The 18,406-nt window shown below is 34.2% G+C and overlaps 1 protein-coding gene and 1 pseudogene across 1 annotated transcript; both read left to right on the forward strand.

Annotated features, from left to right (window-relative positions):
* The first annotated feature begins 16,006 nt into the window (after window positions 1-16,006).
* On the forward strand, window positions 16,007-16,532 carry LOC127115664 (triphosphate tunnel metalloenzyme 3-like; annotated as a pseudogene).
* Window positions 16,533-17,270: 738 nt separating this feature from the next.
* On the forward strand, window positions 17,271-17,847 carry LOC127115665 (triphosphate tunnel metalloenzyme 3-like). The gene is given in 1 exon segment (XM_051047147.1): window positions 17,271-17,847. A coding segment is annotated over 1 exon segment (534 nt). The 5' UTR covers window positions 17,271-17,313.
* The last annotated feature ends 559 nt before the right edge of the window (window positions 17,848-18,406 follow it).

The following is an 18,406-nucleotide window of genomic DNA, read 5'->3' on the forward strand; positions in this document are numbered from 1 at the left end:
ATTTCATGCAAAAGCGAAAAGTGAAAACAAATGGAAAAACAAATGTTTAACAATGCATTAATTGAATGAAAACATCATTGTATTAAATATTGCCAACAATGTCATCACTTCTCCTTTTGGCATGGGAGAAGGGTTTTAAACAAAGTGAACAATTACTCTGATCTATGGATGACTGTAGGAACATCTACAGCGACCCAATTGTGGCAGACACCGCCAGGGATAACAAAGTTGCACAAGTCCTCCGCATCCTCTTCTAAGATAGCAGCAACCTCTTCCTCAAGTTGATCGTCATGGATGAATCCTCCACTCTTGAACAAACCTTGCTCATTAAATGCCCCAGAACAGTAACCAATGCCAGCCCGGGATCTATTGTCTTCAAGCTCGATCATCTTCCCTAAACCAGCTACTGCACCACATTCAATGGCCAGTTTCGCATCACGGTAGGAAGAAAATGAAGGAGACTTCTTCTCAATTGGTTCATCAATAGATAAAGCTTGGAAGGAGTTCCAACTTCATCCTCGGCATCTATGAAGGAAGACAAGTGGCTAACCAGGAATAAATCCATCAACAACACATAGTCTGGCAAAATCCTCCTCGAGTTCACAACTCTCTTGCTCAGAACGGTCGATAAATCTGGCAGAGGTAACCCAATGTAGTACCGGCGATGTGCGTCTTCAAAATAAATGAAGATCGCAGGGTCAGACCATAGGACGGGAGACCGGAATAAAACACCCGCTTATGCAAATGATGCATGAAGTGTTTGTGCATATGCTTTATTTTATTTTCAAGGAACCCTTAGGGTATTATTTGTAATTTTTTGAATATTTAAGCATTTTTTATCATTATGGAAAATATCTCATTCAATATAATCGAGACAAAGAAGTACAGCGTTTTTGATCATATTACAAAGAGAAAAGGAAAACAACATCCTATGGATCCCTAATAGCTCGGGATGCTGGAAGACGAGAAGCACACAACTTCTTGATCTCTCTCTCATAGGTAGCTTCCATATTTGCTTTCTCCTTAGCAAGCTGATCATACTTCCTCTTCCAGAATTTGGAAGACTGAGGAAGCAAGGAAGTCCAAGTGTCGTTGGGATCGTCGATCACTCGATGCTCGAGAAACTCAATCAGAGCGTCCTTCTCCTTAAGCTGCTGAAGCAATTCTTCTCTTTCACGGATCCAAGCACGCGAAAGGTCTTCTTCTCTCAACTCCTCTACACGTTGGGTAGGGAGGGTTGAAGGCCCAGCCACATCCAACGGTGTAGGTCTCGGATGATCATATGGCATCAAGTACACGGCAGCTCTCTGTCTGACCTAAGAGGTATAGGGCTCCAAAGCAATGCAATTCTTCGGACCCAATTCATTCCTGCTCTTCTTGCAGATCTTGCGCCAAGCGCGGACAAATCTGGCTTTCAGACCTTGGGGATCTTTACCCTCCTGAAAGAACACACCTTCTAACAGAATGTTATGAGGTTTATCCTTTAGGGGGAACCCAAGCTGACGACGTGCGAGAATAGGATTGTAGCTGATCCCACCACATGTACCAAGAAGAGGCACATTAGGGAATTCACCACAATAGTCAATGATCTGGACGATATCATACACGCGATCATACCAAGAGATATCATCATTAGTGAGAGACATGAGTCTCTGAGACCACCGTAGACATCCCTTGTTCTCCTTGAAAGCAAGAGTCTGCGGCAAGTGCGAAATAAACCACTTGTACAGCAAAGGTAGACAGCAGACAATAACTCCTCCGCCCTTTGCGTTCCTCAGATGCAAAGAGAAATAGGCATCACCCAACAAAGTCGGAACGGGATTAAGAACTGAGAAGATCCTAATGGCGTTCATATCCACGAATTTGTCGAAGTTGGGAAATAACACCAATCCATAGATGAGCAGCACAAATAAAGCCTCAAAGGCATCCTCACTCATGGCCTTCCCATAGATGGTAGCTTGAGCGACGAGGAACTCGGAAAGAAAACCCTGAATTCCACCTTTGGTAGTCAGATTAGCTTTAATCAGCGATTCATCTATGTGCAACAAGGCTGCAATCTCTCGAGCGGTCGGAATACTCTCTAAGCCACTGAACGGCACCTGATCCAGAATCGGGATCCCAATAAGATGAGAATACTCCTCCAAAGTAGGCAACAACTGGAAGTCCGGAAAGGAGAAGCAATGATACAGAGGATCATAGAACTGAGCCAGAGTACTCATCAATCCCTCATCAACCTGAGTAGTCAACAGAGGCAGAAGCTTCCCATAGCGAGCTTTGAAACCCAAGGGATCTAATACATAAGATGTCAGATTCCTTAACTCTTTTACATCAGGCTGTCTAAAGCTGTACTTCATTGTATGCCTTTTTGGTCTTTCCATGTCTGAAAATTTTGCAAATAAACCCTTTAAGTTCCTTGAAAATTTTCTTTTTTTTCTGATGACATGAAATGCAGATGAATGCATGAATGCATGAATGCAACAATCACACTCAAGGATCAAGCAAGTCACACCAAACAAAGGTCGTGGGAAAGCTCATTGTATCCCTAATATCAATCATCCATTTTGGTGGATTTAGGTTTTCACCTTATCAACACCCAAGTTCCATTGATATTAACGGTACATGAACCGGTTCTAACATCCTTAATATCAACCATCCATTTTGGCGGATTATGGTTTGCACCTTATCAACGCCCAAGTTCCATTGATATTAAGGTTGTCTGAACGACTCAACCACGAATCACGAGTTTGCTGAGAGTCACGAGCATGGAGTCTCGGTTAAGAACCACCCAAAGGGAGTGTACTAGGGTTTAAACCTGCCAGACATGTTCTACCAGAGGTTCCCATAATCATCGTCCCATCTCTCGGATATTATCGGAGGAACGAATACTCGTATTCCAAAAATATTCTCGAGAGAGACTCTTATGAGTGTAGTATCGCGTAACAATCGCATCAGATCTTACATCTGAACGACCTCCGCACTACGTCCTAAAAATAGGCCAAGATGGGTTCGGTAAACTAAGGTCCTTGGCTTCTAAGGCACATGATTGAACGAATAATGCCTAACCACAAATAACTTGTGTGACATTATTAATCCAACATAACCTCCACCAAGTGAATGGACTCGCAAGTCAACTGGCTAAGGAATACTCCACACCAGTCAACAAGACTACGCCATTCTCCTATCCTAGAGTGCTCTCGAGTTCGGGTATAGAACTCATCTCACAGAGATCACCAAAGCAAACAACAATTGTATATCAAGCAATTCAAACATTACAATCAATACAGTTATCCCAAATTGTACAAAAATATGTCAAATAACAAATAAATAAATATCATACAACAAGGGTGAAAAGTAGGCAATACCACCAGGGAAGGTCTAATGTTATCCCCAGCAGAGTCGCCACTTTTCTGTAGCGGTGTGTTCGTCGCTATATGATTTATTGATTAAACCATAAGCAAAGTATACAATGAATCGAGTCGCCACCGCACTTTTATTTATCCTAAGGACTGGTTAAAAAGCGAACAAAAACCTAAGAAGTTTTACACGTAGAAAACCAATAAAAGATCAGAGAGTCTGGGTAAGGGGTAAATTACGCAATGGGAAGGTGTTAGGCACCCATCACGTCCTAGGTACTCCTAGGGAGCCCTTTTCACACTTGTTGTATAAAAAATATTTATTTGTTTTTGACATATTGTGCAAACATGAATGGGATGATTAGAAAAGAATGTACAAGTTAATTATTTTTGTGTTTGAACGGATGAACCCGTTGCCTACGTACCTTCCATCAAAGGTAAGGATCAAAAAGCCGTAGTTCGGCTAAAAGATTTCCAAAAATTAGTGAGTTCAATTTTAAAACACAAGCATTAAGGCTTTTCATTACCAATGGGAGAAAACTCAACCTGAATTCAACAATCCACCATGCGAGGACGGCTTCGACGTACTAGAGGGGTTAACCCTGTTTTCAGTACGGAAGTCTTACAATCGACTCACTAAGGATAAGGTAAGATTTACATCAACCGCTATGGTAATTGAAACCTATGGCTAATGTATGAAAACATGTTAACAATGGGCAAAGCCACAAAACAATTGAATGTGTGAAGTTAATCGATTATGAGTATTCACAAAATATGGTCAAGGTCTGATTAAGATTGACTCAAAGAAGTGTTATGAAATGGAGTTTGAAAAGTCAAGGACTTAGGGTCCAAGTTTCTAATTTGAAAAAGCATGAAGATGTTTGCACAACAAGTCAAAGTTTTTTGAAAGCAACATGTGAAAAGGTTTAGGACAATGAGGGTATGGATGATGGAATATAAAACTTCTTAGAAAGGTTCACCTCTTGAGATCATATAGAAGATGATTCAAGTGTGTCCTTAGGAATAGGCAACAATGCAAATAAGCAAAAAAAAGCAAGGTGATACCGGATGCCATCAATGGACTTATACCAATCTCACAAACAAAAGCGGATACCGGATACCAATAAATGGTTTTACACCAATCTCCTAAGGTAAAACAAAACTTGGATGTCGGATGCCAATCTGTCTGGACTTATACCAACCTCCAAAGGTAAACAAAACTCGGATGTCGGATGCCAATCTGTCTGGACTTATACCAACCTCCAAAGGATGATCATAGGAATACAAGAGCCAACAACATGGTCTTACACTTGCATCCTCACATACAACAAACAAGCAATGCATTAGGCAATGGACATGAGTGACCAAGTGAGATGGTCTTACACTCTATCCCTTCCAAATCCTAGGAACAAAGGCCAAAGAACATGGTCTTACAATTGTCCTCAATGGGTAAACTCAAACAAACCACAAGAGTATGAAATGATGATCATGCAATAATGAACAATCAATGATGATAAGTGCACAAAGGCAAGCAAGCATGTACACATGCAACAAGCAATCAATCAAACATTTAGCACCCACTATAACCAAACAATTAGGCTCAATCAAAGGGTTAGACTTAACAGTCAACTGGAATAGGGTAAAGGGTGCTCTTAACCTTGACATTGAGAGCCAAGGTGAAGCAGATGAAAGGATATGAGGGGTGTGCCTCATCACTCTTATCCCTGGTCAGGGAGAGCATTGAATATCAGAAGGTGTGGGAGTTCAGAAAGATGGAACTCTCTCCACAAGTTAGACTCGATAGATCTTGGGTTTTTACTCACTATGCATCAACACATGTGGTGTGAGCAAGGTGAGTGACTCACAGAATAGTAGGAGATAGGCTACATATCTCTTTTGTCTACCAATTGCCTCACATGAGGTCTTTACCTGCTTGGGGATAAATTTAAACAATCACAAACATCGCCTCTTAAGGAGGACTTCAGACAGTTGCCTGGCTAAATAACAAGCCAGGTCTTCCAGACTACATGGAGACAAGAGAGTCTACCTCAATGCTTAAGCAAAGCAAAGCAATAGCTAGTTCTCAAAGAACTAAAGCGACTATGGTACCTGAAATCAATCAAATATAATCAGTATTCAAGTCACAGTCAAAACAGACAAGTTATGAACCAACAGTCAACACAATCAATCACATGTGCAAAGCACAAACTCAAATGAAATGAGTTAGCATCCTACAAAACAGACCAAGTTAGTTCATCACAATCAAGTAAACCAAACTCAATCAACTTGAATTAAACTCCTTAAAGAAATTGCTTCTTTACCTGAAAAGTCAAACTCAAATGTGAGAAACAAGACCACTAGGGCAAGCCTAGGGTCAAAAGGAGGTGAAAAATTCAAAACAGCAAGTGAAAATTGATCAAAATCAAGATTTATCAAACAAGAGTAGAATCCAATTGGTCTCACATCAAAACTATGCACCAAATCTAATTCATAAGCTAAACATGTCAAACTATGCATTTTGGAATCACATTGGAGCAAACAGAATGATCACAATCAAACCAATACCAAAATAGCTCAATAAATTCCCAGAAAATTCCAGCTTAGACAGGACATATTCAATGAGTAACATATAAAATTTCATGCTATTTGGACCAGGGGAAGTATGGAAATTAAAATCAACAAATCATGGTATGCAAAAGCAAGCTTAAAGAAGGCCACAAATCATGTATCAACTTTAGGCAAGTGTAAAACAGAAATGGCATAAGATAAATAAACCACACCAAAGCCAAAATGAAGTTAAACATGTTAAAAATCGATCCACAAAGTTTCAGCTTCATATGATAAGGCATGAGAATTTCACAAAGCATGGAAGTTCCACACTCAAAAAGAATTCACAAATGACCAAACAGCAAAGCAAAATCCCAATCAAATAGGAAATGAATCTAAAAAATCTACAAAAAATCATGCTCACACTAAACATACAGAAGTAATCACATGCAAAACATTAGAGCAATTGGCATAGCACAAGCATGGAAACAAAAATCAAGAACATGGACAAAACCTAGTGTGACATACATTGTCACACTCATGAAGATCACATCATATCTCTCAATCCAGGAACTCAAAAATAGCAAACCATACATCAAAATCACCAGGAATGAGTCTAGATCATGCATATAAAATTTCAAGCATTTCCAATAAGGCATCATTATTTTATGATCAAAATGGTAAAACCTATACACAAAGCACACATGATCAAAGGCCTTAGACAAAATTAAAAATCAACCAAGCATAACTTTTGCTATCATGCCTAAAAAAAACTAGAAAGAAATTGGAGATGAATGCAAAAATCCTCACTCAATTTGGATCATCCATGAACATTTTATGATTTTTTGAAGTTTGATAAGAAAATGAAATAAACATTGCACAATTTAAAGGAAATTAAATGGAAGCGTGGCATTTTTGTAATTATTGAGCAGCGTGGACAAAACGCTCCGTTTCATTAACGGAGGTGTCAGCACGCAATTGGATGGCACACGCGGGAAACACAATTCAAACACTGAAGGTCAGGCCAAATGAATCAAACAGCCTCCTGGAACGAAAATTGGACGTGTTCATCGCATCTTCATACTGTTCATCAAGCTTATGAATAAAACTTCATGGAAATGCACAAACTATATATGGATCGATTCATCTTTCAACCAGGATCGCTAATATCATCATGATTTTATCCAGAACTCAACATAGAAAAAGATTCGATCAAGAAAAGTTTTGACATCCAAACTTTAAATCCAGATTTCTCCATGATTACTTGATGAATTAGCACGATTCGAATTGCATTCTACTCTATGTTCCACGATCTACCTAAGCCACATATTAATTGCAAGAATCGAAGGAGTTGAATTCTTACCTTCTTGATGATGCAGTGATGAAATCGAGCGTTTCAGGACTTCAATTGCCAAAACAGATCGCCTATTACGTTGTAGGAGATGAATGGAGGTGATAGCACAGCTCAAAAACGATTGATGAAGGAGAATTCTCAAACTGCCATGCGAGCTCAAGGTTGTAACAGTTGTGAATTTGCACGATTCTTCCAATTCTAGCTTCAAACAGATCTTCAAATCCACCTGCAGATGAAGATTAGTACGAGAAATAGCACAAATGATGGAGAATTTTTTATGAACAATTGAAAAAAGTGTGAGTGAAAATTGAGAGAATTGAGAGAATTTGAGAAATTTTTGTGAGTTTGATCTGAGATTGTGAATGTGGATCTGGATTTTCTGTTATGATTAGGACTATATAGTCCTTGTTAATCACCTGTTTAAACATGATTAACACAAATTGGAAGTGATTAGCAAGAAACTCATGTTATGTCAATTGGCAAAATTGCCCTTTCTCACCTTGAACCAATGGAACAGTAAACTTTTGCTTGCAGCAAGACATAAATCATGCTTAGAAGCTATTCAAATTGGTTTGGCATGAAAATTCCATGTATTTTTGAAAATCACTATTTTTCCCACCAAAATTTAATTGGTTCACTTGAAAAATGACCTTTTATGTGATGCTTTTTGATGAAATGTGATGATGCATTATGATAGTACATGTCAAATGGGATTTGCTCAAAAAAGAATCACCCAAATTGGCCAAATGGTTTGAAAGTTATGCTTCCTTGAAATTCCAAAATTCTTGAAAATGATTTGATCATAACTTGCCAACCACAAATGAGAAATGAGTGTTCTTGGACTTTTTGGAAAGGCAAGAGCAAGATCTTCAACTTTCATGTTGGACAAAATTTGATTTGAAGCTTGCTTGGACATGTAATTTTGAGGAGCATGACTTTCCATTTTTGGCAGGTGCAAATTACAGGTCATTACTATTTTGGGACACTTTTTTTGTCTGACCTCAAATTCCTCAATGATGATGTTTGACATGTTATATGAGGCTTGTATGGACATGAATGAGACCTTTCCAACCATTTCACACCTTCAAATCCCTGATTAAATGCACAGTTGACCACAGTTGACTTTGCTAGGGTTCTGGTTGACTGAGCCATGTTCTGATGAATTTTCAAGCCTTTTTCTCTTGAGATCTTGATTTCAAATGGTATCACAACTCATATGAACTCTTGATGAATGATCATGGTGCCCAAATTCTTCAAGAATGGCCACCATCTATAGCTCAATGAATGATTTGACTGTTTGACTATTGATTGCTTCAGCTGCAAGTAACAAAGTTAGATGACAATATTTTTGTACTTTTGGTTAGTAAACAAACGAAAAGCAATGATATACAAATGCAAAACATGCTTGGTGATCAAGAACCACACTCATAAGATGCCCACCCACTAGGAGGCAAGCAAAGGTGCATAATGATCCTTGAGGCAATGAATATGACATGATATGATATGATGAGGGATCTTAGGGCAAAAATTGGGGTCTTACAGGTTCAAAGCATAGCTACCTAACGTTCCGATTAGGCTTTGCGTTGTCTTTACTAAGGTTAAGTTCAAATCGAAAGATACCTAACTGTATTAACACTTTTGCTTTCTATATTCTGGAATTGGATTTGTCATTATTAGAACAAGTGGGGGATTGTTGTAATTTATTAAATACAAGTGTGTTCCAAAATGACAAATGGTGGAAGTGAGTTAATGCTAATAAATGCATGAGATAACTCTTCATGAATTTTGAATTTTGAATTTTGAATTTTGAATTTTGAATTTTGAATTCGGAGATTGTAACTCTTCATGAGATGTTGCAAAGTCGAAACAATGCAACTGTTGGTGAAACATGTTGTAGGCCAACCATTATGATTATTGGAAAATGACATTGCTTCACCAAGGGTCGCTACCTTGTGAAACAATATCAACATGGCGTATAAAAGCATAAATCCGGATTCAGAATAAAAAACACACAAAATCCGAAAATCCTCTAAATAATTTCAAACGCTCTTCGCTGCATTCGGGTTTTCGCCGGTCTTGCGCAAATTCGATAAGGCTGAATTATCCTGGGTATTCCTGCATCAGAACTCTAAGACAATCGAGAGTGCTTGAAATACTATAAGGAAAGTGTTGCGTTCACGATTCAAGTCTGGATCCCTTTAATCTTTCCGAATTTCTAACATTTTTCATATCCAGTTTCTTGATGTGAAGATGGTGTGAATATGTTAATGTTCATGTTCGTTTCTTTCTTCCTGATCCAACTTATTCTCTTTTTATGAGGTATTATCGTCTACTCACATCGGTCGAAACATTTGTTCAATGTTCATGTTCATTTGCCATAACTTTAACATATAAGTTGTTAAGAAACTTTATTATTATTATGTTCATTTGTTTTTCATTAAGAAGAAGATACACCAATTTAGAAGCACAAAGAAGAAGAGCTCAGAGTATTGAAGAGGTATGATTTATGTTTATTGTTGTTTTAGATTAGTTTGGTTCTTGAAAATATTTACTTGTGTCTTGGATATTTTTTTCATGGTGATGAAGTTGAATGAGATATTATTTTTTTGGAAGTTCTAAGTTGAATGAGATTTGTTTTTGGAATCAATTTATTTTGATATGGTTTGGTGAGATCTGGAAATCAGAATCGTATCTTGGATATATTGTTTAAGTTGACATGATTTTGTTTCTCATATAACAATGATATCTAATTCAAAACTGGAACTTTTTCTATACAATATGGTTTGGCTGTAACAGGAGTTCATTATTTACATATGCTTGACCCAACATTACAGGATCTTGGATTCTTACTTCTTCCAATTTGTTACGGCTAACAGTAAAGAGCACAGTCAAAGCTCAAGATAAAGTCTGCACGATTCTAGCTTTGTTCCGAGACTCTTTTGAAGAAAAAGGACTCGACTCGTCGGTGTTTGTATAAGTTGATTTTTAATGTTGTTTAGAGAGCTTATGAAAATAAATTGAAAAGAGTTTATAGGGTTATGCTTTAGATTATTTTTATAAGCTATTCCAAATACTTGCCCAAATATTTATGCCACAAAAGACATAATTTTAGTTTTACCAAATAAATACTTTATCTCCTCTATCATTTATGATTGTAAATTTTTTATCAACTACATTTATATCTTATAGAAATATGGACCAGTAATAAAAGTTGCAGAAACTAATGATGTCCAGAATAGTGACTTTGATTTGAAAATTGCATGTGCCTTGGATACATGAGTCTCTACTAGAAGTCATTTGACATATGCTGGTGTCAATTTTTGTGGGATAGAATTGGGAAAAGTTTACAAAGAGTTCCATATGAATTCAGACAAATTATGAAGAAGATTAGATATTTTGATTCAACTCTGTCATACAGTATTATAGCATGTTCATGACTATCAAATGTAAACTTGTGCAAGTCTTGATGAAGTGTTTTCACTAAAATCTGAGTTTTGGCTCAATGCATCTTGGAATTGCTCTCATATATCTTTGCCTTTAGTCACACTTATTTCATGTGTCTTATATTTGTATTCCACTCTCCTTTATATAGAGTTGCATTTTCCACCTATTTTTAACATGGATTTGGATCCTCCTTCTCTTATGTGCAATTATATACCGTTAGATTAATTCAACAGTTAAAAGACAAGAATGATAAGTAAATATTATTTAAAGAAGAGAGAAAGATGTATCAATTTTAATTTTCTTTTATTTCCATTTATAAATCAATATTTAAGATAAAAAATAATTATACATGAGAACATTAATTTTCTTTAATTTTTGTGGTATTAATTCTACAACAATCAACTCACACTAATTGTTGCTAAATGAAGAATATTTTAAAATTATTTTAAAATAATGATTTTTTTCCGCAAATAAAAATTAAAATATATGTTTATTATTATAAAAAAATTATGGTGTTTCATTTTTTCTTCTTCACTTAATGAGTTGTGTGTTTAAACGATTTCTTTAATAACTCATTTTTAAATAAAAAAGTGTTAAAAAATTAAAGTGTGAAAAATAACTCATTTTTTCCTTTATAGTAGTTGATATATTATAAGTTTTTGTTTTATTTTTATGTTAACAATATGAAATAAAGACATTAACTTTATTCTTTAACCACAAATATATATTTTGTATATAATTTTATAATATTATAATTATTTTTATTTGTATTTAGGAAATAGAAAAATAGTTAAATTAACTAATTAAATTAGTGAAAAATAGTTTTTCCAATTTATAAATTATACTCTTTAACATCTATTTTAGCACATATTTTTAGAAAAATAATGTTTAAACAATAAAGTATGATAAATTGTAATTGATTTATAATAATTGTTATTTTTTAATTTGACAATATTATAAAATATTAAATTTAATTATTTTTTACTTACATACATTTATCCGATGATTTTTAAAATAAATAATTATTATTTTGATTATTCTCATTTTTATTAAATATAAGAATTAAATTAATTAATTGGTTAAATATATACAAATATTTTAATTATTACCAAATAGTAATATTTATTTAATAAAAGATATTAAAATGAAGAAAGAAATAATGTATGTAGCAACAAATTATATGAGTGTTGTGGTCTTTTTGATAGTATTTTGTATTCTCTAGTTATATATAAAAAAATTAAAGAAAATTGAAATTGATATATTTCTCTCTCTTCTTTAAATGATGTTTTTTTCTTTGTTATTTTTTGACTATTAGATTAATTCAACAGTAAATAATTACACATGAGAGAGAGCATGAGAAAAAAAATTAGAGATGATTCAATTCCCTTTAACGTAATATCTACAATAAGTTATGACTATGATCATATAGCAATTTTTTTCGATGCAAACAAAAATTTGACCACATGCATCTAGGGGTCGTATTCAAACCATTCTTTAAATATCTTCCTCATTGATTTTATGCAATACATTAATTTACTCTCAACTAACTTTGATGGTACTCAAATATTAGGCCATGACTCATACACGTTCACTAAAATCTCCTTATTATATTATTGCAGCTTGCCTAATATTTTAATATACTATGAGCCATAGTTTTATAGCATGTTCATGACTATCTTCTTCATTGATTTTATCATCCGTTAACTTTCTCTCAACTATCTTTGACTTTACTCAAAGATTGTCCATGTGTTCTATATGATCATTACACTCGCCTTATTATACCGAGGCAATATTTTATAGCATGTTCATGACTATCAAATACAATCTTTGGCAAAACTTGCTTCGTATTTTCAATACAAATAAAAAATCAGCCATCATGCTGCTATGGATTGTATTCAACCAAGTCAATGAATATCTTCATCATTCATTTTATGATATTTATTACCTTGTTCTCAACTTACATTAGCTTTAATCAAATATAATCCATGTAACAAATATTTTCATTACAGTATGCCTTGATATACTATTGCATTTTGGCATGGACCGATAACTTACTATGTTTTCATAAATTATAGCATCAACATTACTACTAACACTCTTATTTGTCTTTCATCTTTAAGTATATGTATAGAGAAACGAGGATCATCCTAAGATCTACCCGTGCCACCTAGACAACTACTCCCTCCGTTCCTTTTTAAGTGTCACTTTTTTGATAAATTTGTGTTTCTTTTTAATTGTCACTTGTAGAATTCAAGGTAGTATTAAATACACTTTTGTCAAAATTACCCCTATGTAATTATTACATAGAGAGAAAAAATAAAATGAATGTAGAATATAATTAAGGGTATTATAGGTAAAATGAGAATTATTGTTTAAAAAGTAACAATAATAATTAGCTTTCTTGATATGTGTAAAAAGTCAAAATGTGACACTTAAAAAGAAACAGAGGGAGTACTAGATAAGCCTTTTCCACTCCCCAAGTAATGGCATAGTATAATCATTGGAATATAATTTGTCAAATGAAATTCACAACTTTCTTTTCAGTATTCTCACACACATTTTATGAGGTCAAATTAATTTTTCAACTAAAACAAAATGTCTTAATTCCAAGCCAAATTACAGCCTTCTAAATACTCTTTGGCAAACTCAATTTACATTTGCTCGTTCTTTTATCATGGGTTTAGCCATGATACTAAGATAGATATATCTACAACAAGTTAGGAAAGTACATTTACTAGAGGCATTACTGGTCCATCATTACTCTTTCTAGCTCTTATAGCTTTTAACTCTACAAACTTTTATATCAAAATGATACTCCCTCCGTTCCTTTTTAAATGTTATTTTTTAACTTTTTATCCCTACCAAGAAAGCTAATTATTATTATTACTTTTCAAACAATAATTCTTCTTTTACCTATAATACCCTTAATTATTTATTACATTCACTTTATTTTTTTTCTCTCTACAATCATTATTTAGGGGTAATTTTGACAAAATTGCAATTAATACTATCTTGAACTTTGCAAGTGACAATTAAAAAAAAACAAATTTTTTTACAAGAAAGTGACACTTATAAAGGAACGGAGGTAGCAACACTTATTCAAAAAGGAGGTGTGTCGGTCCTATGTCACTTAACTCTTCATTGTTTGCTTCAAGACTGATTCATGCACGACAAATAACCTATGCAGATTTAAATCAATGGATGTTGTAACAAATATGAATTGGGAAGTGACTGCATATTAAAGGTTATACAGCAGGTTCTAAAATAATACTTTAATATTTGATTGCTTCAATCACATAATGTTGTTATTTGTCTACATCAACACATACTGCTTCTTCTTGATACCCGTGTAATGCCGAGTCTATTTCCTGTGCCAACTAATACATTAAGAATTTACATACACAAGCTTTTGGAGATAAGACAAAAACATCACAAAATAGAGTAATACTTGTCTAGCTAACTAAGATAATTCCTGCTATACTACGCATAGAACCTGTCACTCCTAATTAAAGGGTCAATTATTACTTCCACTACAACTGGAGTTTATCTTAGTTCAGTTCCTAACAAAATGTGTTATCCAGCTATTTACAAAATAAAATATAAAATAATATTAAAGTTAATATTATTAATAAGTCATTTATTTGAACAACATATTTAAACTAATTTCGTTGACTGTTTGACATTTTGCAACAGGAAAAGTCAATGCGCCGGCTGATTGGAGAAGGATCTAAAATGTAATTCATTTGAGATGGTCAGTCAATGCACCACCTCTGATATTTCTTCTTCAATCTCCAATGAATAATCCATTGTAAGACTATATTTCTTATTTAAAATTGCTGAACTCACCTAACATTTTGTTCTAAAAGTGATGTAAATTTGAAGGCGATGGAGGGGAGTGATGTTTCAAAACCCTCAAAATTCATAGACCGGTGCATTTTTCTTTTCCAAATCACAATTCATAGTTTCTCATTATGTAATTTGTAATGCAATTCCTATGAATTATATCACTAAAACTATCAATTTATTATTGTATTCTAAGGAAACAATGAGTGATATTTGTAAATTTGACCAACTCCTGTGAATTTTATCATTGAAATTTACTATTTTTACGGGTTACAATCATCACAATACCTTTTTTATTTTAAGCAACAAAATATTTGTAAATATTTATAGTATCAGCGATATTTGTATATATTTATAGTTATTAGACATATTGGATTTATCATGTTGGTGATTTGCTACATCTTTTTTTAATAAATATTTTCAGTTATTAGTGATTTTATAATAACAATTATATATCAGCAATAACCAAGTCTTATCGAATAATCTAATATATGAATGAACTTATCCGTGCGGACGCACGAGTCTGTATTTTTATATACGAAAAAATTATAGGCACCAATTTATTATCTCTTTTAAAAATAATACTCCTTCCATCCCAAAATAAATATCACATTTGAAAAAATTATTTGTCCCGGTCACTTTAATTTCCAATGCCATTTTAGTTTTTATCTTCCAATTGTATCCTCCAATTAATACTTTAATTTACTATTTATCTCATTTTTCATTAACAATAATAAGAATAAACTAAAAGCAAACAAGGATAATTAGTTAAAATTGTCATTCTCGCTTTCATTTATCACATTTTTTCAATCATAGTGAAAGTGTCAATTATGACACTTATTTTTGGACGAAGAGAGTACATTTTTTGGGTTAACCAATTGTCTTTCTATCCTTTCATTTTTATTACATTTTGAAAACAAATGTGCATACCATATTAGTAAGTAAATAAGGGTTAATACCTATTCTCCTCTAGTCATATGGGTCATTTTCAAAAAATCCTCTGTAAAAAAAAGTTTGATGAATTTCCTCAAAATTTGAAGATTCTCTCATTTTTTATCTTCGTCAGGCCAACTCATCAAAAAAGTTGATGTGACACTACTTTTTTTTATAGTTTTCTCATTTAATATAATTTTCACATGTGTATTTCAATCTGTAAGATGACACAAATGTCCCCAAGTAAAAACAAAATCAAACAGTATGTTGAAAATAAAACTCATGTAAAATCAAAGTGAGATCAAAGTGAAGATCGAAGACAAGGAAGAACTCAAAGAAGATCGTTGTCACAATACCACCATCACATCCGCCAACACCATCATAACCATCACTGACGCTGCTACGCTCCTCCATCAATTTGATCGCCTAGAAGATCCATCTTCCAAAGCGAATCACATCGGCCTTTAATCTTAATCTTTTCCCAATCTTCTCTCTCTCTCTCTCTCTCTCTCTCTCTCTCTCTCCATTCGAAATGGAAATAGAAGTGAATTTTTGTCTCGCAAATGAAAAATCCCATCACCACATCATCACCTTGCTTTTTCCCTTCCACGTCATAACCCATCGCCAATACAACCTCTTCTTTAACGGCACCACATTTGAACTCTCTTCTTGCAGCGTTGTTCTTCGTCTCTAATTCTACAGTAGCAAGGAACAATATGTTGTTTCGCTCAAAGCAAAGGCGATTCTTGTCGACGGTCTGAGTCGCGTTAAAAAAGATGAAGATGATTTAGATTCGAAGGTTGGTCGTGATTGTGTTGCTGAAGCTGGGTTTATTGGAGTCGAGGATTCTAAATAGGGTGAAGGAGGAATTTGGGGTAGTGGGTGGAAATGGGTTTTTAGGATTGAGATATCTTTGGAACTTGAAGAATGTTTATGATTGGAAAGGTTTGAAATTGGAAGTGGATGAGACTGATTTTGATTTTGGAACTTTCTATGAGATTGAGTTTGAGAGTGATGATCCTAAAGAAGCTAAACGCATTCTCGAGGAATTCTTGTGAAGTTATGCTTTTGTAGTTGATCATTTAAGAATTAAGATTGTAAGATTTACAGATGTTATTGTTCATATGAGTTTGATCTTTCACTTTAATTGGCCATTATCATTTTATCGGTCTTACATATACCTTTGACACTGAGATATGTTATTGATCTTACATATCTCTCAGATCTAAAGGTTTTGATTTTACTTTGGGGGCATTTGTGTCATCTTACATACTTAAATACACATGTGGAAATTAGATAAAATGAAAAAAAAAATATAAAAAACAGTGTCACATCAACTTTTTTGATGACTTGGCCTAACAAAGGTAAAAAATGAGAGAATCTTCAAATGTTGGGGGAATTCATAAAACTTTTTTTTGCAGGTTTTTTTTCTTTAAAAAATGATCCATATATGACAGGGGAAGAATATGTATTAATCCAATAAATAAAGAAGAAAAATGGAAAGCAGGGCGTAGAAACCCAACAACAAGAACAATCCTTTCCCATTTTTATTTGAGAAAAAACGCATGGGTTGACACATCAAGCCTTATTTTTTAAGGAAATAACAATAAAATAAAATATATAAAAAGAAAAAAAGTAAATCAGCATTTTACTCTTTCTCTCGAAACAAAATCAACCTAACAAAAACTCATTTCCTATCTCTTCACACGCTTTGCTAAACCAACAAAAACTTCTCTCTCTCTCTCTCTCTCTCTCTCTCTCTCTCTCTCTCTCTCTCTCTCTCTCTCTCTCTCTCTCTCTCTCTCTCTCTCTCTCTCTACCTCTCTACCTCCATTCGAAATGGAAGTAGAAGTGAATCTTTGTCTCGCAAACGAAGAATCCCATCACCATGTCATCACCTTGCGTTTTCCCTTCCACGTCGTAACCCATCGCCAATACAACCTCTTCTATAACGGCGCCGCATCTGAACTCTCTTCTTGCCACGTTATTCTTCATCTTTGATTCTACAGTAACAAGGAATAATGTGTTGTTTCGCTCAAAGCAAAGGCGATTCTTGTCGACGGTCTGAGTCGCGTTAAAAAAGATGAAGATGATTTAGATTCGAAGGTTGGTCGCGATTGTGTTGCTGAACCTGGGAAGCTGGGTTTATTGGAGTCGAGGATTCTAAAAAGGGTGAAGGAGGAATTTGGGGTGGTGGGTGGGAATGGGTTTTTAGGGTTGGGAGATTTTCGAAACTTGAAGAATGTTTATAATTTGAAAGGTTTGAAATTGGAAGTGGATGAGACTGATTTTGATTTTGGAACTTTCTATGAGATTGAGTTTGAGAGTGATGATCCTAAAGAAGCTAAACGCATTCTCGAGGAATTCTTGTGAAGTTATGCTTTTGTAGTTGATCATTTAAGAATTAAGATTGTAAGATTTACAAATGTTGTTGTTCATATGAGTTTGATCTTTCACTTTAATTGGCCATTATCATTTTATCGGTTTTACATATACCTTTGACACTGAGATATGTTATTGATCTTACATATCTCTCAGATCTAAAGGTTTTGATTTTACTTTGGGGGCATTTGTGTCATCTTACATACTTAAATACACATGTGGAAATTAGATAAAATGAAAAAAAAATATATAAAAAACAGTGTCACATCAACTTTTTTGATGACTTGGCCTAACAAAGGTAAAAAATGAGAGAATCTTCAAATGTTGGGGGAATTCATAAAACTTTTTTTTGCAGGTTTTTATTTCTTTAAAAAATGATCCATATATGACAGGGGAAGAATATGTATTAATCCAATAAATAAAGAAGAAAAATGGAAAGCATAGCGTAGAAACCCTACAACAAGAACAATCCTTTCCCATTTTTATTTGAGAAAAAACGCATGGGTTGACACATCAAGCCTTATTTTTTAAGGAAATAACAATAAAATAA

The sequence above is a fragment of the Lathyrus oleraceus genome, chromosome 1 (genome assembly GCF_024323335.1).
Source record: "Lathyrus oleraceus cultivar Zhongwan6 chromosome 1, CAAS_Psat_ZW6_1.0, whole genome shotgun sequence".
Classification (NCBI taxonomy): Eukaryota; Viridiplantae; Streptophyta; class Magnoliopsida; order Fabales; family Fabaceae; genus Lathyrus; species Lathyrus oleraceus.